The sequence below is a fragment of the Neopelma chrysocephalum genome, unplaced genomic scaffold, assembly GCF_003984885.1.
Source record: "Neopelma chrysocephalum unplaced genomic scaffold, ASM398488v2 Primary Assembly neopelma1_43, whole genome shotgun sequence".
NCBI classification, from domain to species: Eukaryota; Metazoa; Chordata; class Aves; order Passeriformes; family Pipridae; genus Neopelma; species Neopelma chrysocephalum.
This window is the reverse complement of record NW_020897702.1, coordinates 9,305,141-9,310,184: the sequence shown is the minus strand read 5'-3', so window position 1 is coordinate 9,310,184 and position 5,044 is coordinate 9,305,141. Positions and strand designations below refer to the sequence as shown.

At 38.3% G+C, this 5,044-nt stretch overlaps 1 protein-coding gene across 3 annotated transcripts in view; it reads left to right on the top strand.

The window, feature by feature from the left end:
• Positions 1-77: 77 nt before the first annotated feature.
• ATM (ATM serine/threonine kinase) overlaps positions 78-5,044 on the top strand; it is a 63,461-nt gene continuing 58,494 nt past the window's right edge. For 2 of the 3 annotated variants that reach the window (XM_027677277.1, XM_027677275.1), the window contains exons 1-5: positions 78-145; positions 2,131-2,231; positions 2,317-2,429; positions 3,673-3,818; positions 4,222-4,386. In XM_027677277.1, coding sequence (XP_027533078.1) covers positions 2,160-2,231; positions 2,317-2,429; positions 3,673-3,818; positions 4,222-4,386 — 496 coding nt within the window. In that variant the 5' untranslated portion in view covers positions 78-145; positions 2,131-2,159. Of the gene's footprint in view, positions 146-336; positions 414-2,130; positions 2,232-2,316; positions 2,430-3,672; positions 3,819-4,221; positions 4,387-5,044 lie in introns of those variants that run through there. The other variant, XM_027677276.1, reaches the window with a different exon arrangement.

The following is a 5,044-nucleotide window of genomic DNA, read 5'->3' as shown; positions in this document are numbered from 1 at the left end:
GCGCGGAAACTCCGCCAGCCAGTGCCGCGCCCAGCCCCTTCCGCCGGAACCCGCCGCCACCGCTGCTCATCCGCTTCCAGGTCCGCCCGCAGCCGCCGCACGTGTGCCGTGCCCCGGGAGCGGCGGCTGCCCAGACCCGGCCGAGGTGAGGGGCCCGGGGTCGGGCGGGGTGGCGGCCCCGGCGGCGAGCGCTGAGGGACGGCTCATGCGGCGGGGGCGGCCCCGAGAGTGTTGCGGAGCCGGAGCTGCTGGGTAGTGGTTGCAGTGCCCTGTGTCCCTGGGCTCAGCCAGCACATCTCTCCCTGGTTTATTGTATTTGGTTTGTGTGTGCCTTCCTTGCTCTGTGTAATTTATATGGAGAGTGAACGTGGTCATCACATAGCGGTTGGAAAACCGTGCAAGTAGTAAGAGAAGTAGGTGGAGTCAGTCTCGGGAATTTTCCACTGTTGTTGTTATTAGTGGCTATTGAAATACCGTTAAGTACGAACGAGAGGACTGATTTCTTCCCCTTGGATGCCTAGGCCCTACAATAGACCCATGTTCCCACGGTTCTGGTTCAAGGATTTTGCAGCTCATCCACATTTCAGAAGCCATTAGTGTTTAAAAAGTTAATTCTTCCTTTTTGTTTCGTTTCCAGCAAAAGCAGGAAGTTTGCTGAGGTTTATTTTGCAGCTCATCCACATTTCAGAAGCCATTAGTGTTTAAAAGTTAATTCTTCCTTTCATTTCCCGGAAAAGCAGGAAGTTTGCTGAGGTTTATTTTGCAGCTCATCCACATTTCAGAAGCCATTAGTGTTTAAAAGTTAATTCTTCCTTTCATTTCCCGGAAAAGCAGGAGGTTTGCTGGGGTTTATTTTGTTCCAGTACCGAACCACCGGAGATACAGAGGGTGGTTGGGCACTAGAACGGGCTCCCCAGGGGCGTGGTTACAGCACCAAGCCCGACAGAGCTTAAGAAGCACTTGGAACAACGCTCTCAGGCACATGGTGTGATTCTTGGGGCTGTCCTGTGCAGAGCCAGGAGCTGGACATGGTGATCCTTGTGCATCCGTTCCAAGTCAGGATATTCTGTGATTCTGTGAAGTTAGTAAAGGAACTCTTAGTTTAAATGAGGTCTCTTGTACAGTACAGCCAGCCTTCACACTTAAAATGTTTTCTTTTTCATACACATCTATCAGTTGCCAAACTTCTGATCGTACTTAGTCCCAACCTGATCTTGTTTGAAGCTGAAGGAAATAAATACAGTCTAAGAGAGTAGATATTTAAAATTTTATTTCTCTCAGTGGCTCTTTTTATATTCTCACATAAATGCTTGAGATGCAGTGCTGCGAGTCATGAATGCCCATTCTCAGTTGCATATTACAGCCTCAGCAGCAGCATATGCATAGAGTTACTTCAGCTTGCATGATCCATCTTGCAAAGGTTCCTCTTACCCTTGCTTTAAAGGCATAAAAGAAGAAGAATGGAAGTCATATACAGTGTCATGGTTGTCATCTGCAGCAGCATAACTTTATGTAAACCAGAAATGCAAGGTCTAGCTGATTCCAACCTCTGTTGAAGGAGAAGAGGCATAGTTTTAAGTGGTCACAAAAAGAAAAAGTTATTTTCTCTTATGACTGGTATTTGGTCATCCTTTGATGTTTAGTCCAGAGGGATTTGTCAAATGGTGGTGCACACCTATGAAAATGTAGGATGTGAGAGAGGAAGAGTGTTTTCCAAGTGCTACCTTCTCCTGGCAGCACCAGGTTAAGATGGCTACCAAAAGTTTAGTGCTTCTTGCTGGAACGTATTTGCTTTGTGTTATTTTAATCTTACTATAATGTCATTCCCTATTATCTGCCCATCTCTTCTCTGTTAACAGGCATAAAAAAGAAGGAAGTCAGAGTTATGTGAAGGGGGTCTCTGCAGTTGTTCTTTGACTGTTGTCTGTGGGAGTAGATTATATTCTTGATGTTATACTGCTTCAGTCTTGTGAGCAATAAGACCACTAATCCAGACACAAATTAGCTTTTCAGTGGAATATATAACACTGTGGTTGTGTTCCGTACTGGATTTTCAATATTTTGCATTTCCAATTTTTTTACTTGCTTGTGTGTTAAATAATTAGTTTCATCTATTTCTTCTGTTTGCAGATACAAATGACTGTTCTTTAAACTGAACCATGAGTCTTGCATTACATGATCTGCTTGTTTGTTGTCGTCGCCTTGAAAATGAGAAAGCTGTGGAGCGAAGGGTAACAAGTTTTCTTTTTGGGGTGTGTACCTCAATTAGCAATGAAGGGAATCATTAATTTTTTTTTTCTTTAAATACATTTTCAGAAGGAAGTTGAAAATTTCAAGAGACTTCTCTGTGATTCTGAAACAGTTCACCAGCTGGACCGGAATTCTGATTCTAAACAAGGAAAGCAACTTAACTGGGATGCTGTATTTAGGTAGTTTCTTTTTTTTCTTTGTGAATGGTTGCAATTTTCTTACATAGAACATCATTCTTTTGTTTGTCAAGCCTATTTTAATGCTTATGTTTATGTATGCATATTGATTTAGACTTCTTGTCAGCTTGTAAACAAGAAATTACTTATGTTAGTCCCTAAAGGAAGTAAATTCAAAATAGCCAAAAATGCAACACTTACAGAAAACTGCTAGGAAAGTGATCATTAATTGGGTGGTTGCTTTTCTTTGCAAAAATAATAGTTACTTTCTTGTATTGAAAGTTATCCTTTGCATCTCATTGTCAATGTATAGTTCCTATGTGGATTACAGATAGCTTTGTTAAAGTTTTTTGTGTTGCTGAATTCTTCAAGACACAGTAAAAGGACTGTGGCTTATGAATGAAAAAATGATGTGCTGAGGTTTGTAGAGGCCAGTCGTTGATACAGTCTGCATCAGGTGTACTATAAGATCGGACTGAGCATGAATGTGATAACTTCTTACAGCAGCTTCAACCACTGTTAAATTTCATGTTAAAAGTTGATCTGAAGTATCAGTTTTCATATAATGAAAACTAGTCTGGTCAGCTTTTCATTATGTTTTTTAATTGGACATCATTGGAATAGTTCTTGTTTTATAGGTGTACCAAAACTATCATAAGAAGTATTTGATAAATTTTGTATGTTGCTTGGTGGTCAATTACACATTAGAAATACACAGGAGGAATACAAAAATAGAAACTCTAAACTGAATACAAATGGTAGGCCAGAAAATCTGTAGTAATTGCCAGTGACAAAGCCAGTGAAAAATCTAATCTATTCATGGATCTAGAATATAATCCATATATTAACTTTAGATCATGGAGAAATAGGACTTGAAGGTTTTCCTCAATAAAAACAATGGTAAGTATTTCTTATTATTTTGCTGTATAATGTTGCAGCATAAATAAAAAGACAGCATTGCTTTTTTTTACTAATTTTAAATTGTATGTTTATCATGATGCAAAGTTTAAAGGAAAGTTTGGTTCCTATTTGAGTTACTTCTGGATTATCTTCAAAACTTACAGGTCCTTTTATAGACTGTTTCCGTCATGCTTGGATTGTAATATATATCATTTGGTTTTAGTCTTTGATAATTAGAATTGTGAGAAGAACAGGAACTGGCATTTTAGACTAAAACAGCATTTACCTATTTTACTTCAGTTGTAAATGTGCAGATCCTTGGTTAATATCTCTTTTATTTTTGAAGTGTCTTGCAGAAATATTTCCAGAAGGAAATTAAAAATCTGCAGCAGACAAAACCGAATGCATCTGCTTCAACCCAAACTACGAGACAGAAAAAGATACAAGAAGTTGGAAGCCTGGTCAAATACTTCATCAGATGTGCTAATAAAAGTCAGTAATTTGTATTATCATATAGAGTTACTGTTTTAGTTTGGTACTTTGCTTTCAACTTTGAATTTTTACCAGTTGCTAGTGTAGGGTTCATCTTGCTCTCTTACAGATGTTTACTATTTAAATATCTTAATGTGAATCAGTGCTCCTTCTCTGTCCTTGTTGATGTTCACAGTGCCTTTTTCTAATTATTCAGTTTGTCTATAACTGATATATTTTCTCATAAATTATTTCTTTCTTAGAAACAATTAGTTTAAGAAGATATATTCTAACAACTCTTTCAGAACTGTAGGTTTTGGGTTGTTTTTTTTTCTTTTTTATTAGATAACATTTACAAACAATTACAGATTTATTTGGGTTAATTTAGGTTAATTAAGCAGTCTCATGTTGTTTCTTCATGTAGGAGGACCCAGGCTGAAATGTCAGGAACTTTTGATTTATGTCATGGAAATTATAAGAGATCCGACAAGTTGTGCTGCATATGGTTCTGACTGTAGTAACATACTCCTAAAAGACATCCTCTCAATAAGGAAATACTGGTGTGAGATATCCCAGCAGCAGTGGTCAGGTAACATTTTTAAACCCACTTAGAAATGTCTTTTCCTACTACAGAAACGTGTTTAGATGTATTTTAATTTGGTTGAGGCCCTGTGGTGTGAGATACTACCCAAAATATGGAGTAAAGCAGTGTCAACCTTGAAGGCTTACAGTTGAAATAAACAAAGCAACAAAGATTAGGAATTGATTTTTTTTTTCTTTCTGCATACTGTTTATCTATTGTTTGCTGTGTTTATATACAGTCAGACTATGTCTGCGTGGTCTGCACGGGGCTTAACACCTGTAGGAAATCCACAGAATGTGTGTGCTGGAGAAAACCTTAGTAAAGCCAGTGTTAGCGTGCAGTTGTTTGCAAGTTATTAGGAACTGACTGGTATAGGTTTGATATAGTTAATGTATTACTATTATGTTTTATTATCTGAGTTTTGATGGCTTATGAAGGTCCTAAAAAAAAATTGAGTCAATGTTCTTATATGCACGTCGTATGTAAAGAAAAACTATAAAGCTTAACATGTAAATAGCAAAACAACAGATGTAAAAGTTGCATAATGATAGAGCATGCAACCTGAACTGAGTGGACACGCACAGTTTTTCACTTTTCAGAGGATTGGATTTGACTCCAATGTGATAGTTCATTTATTTAGCATGAAGAAGAATGTTTATGTATT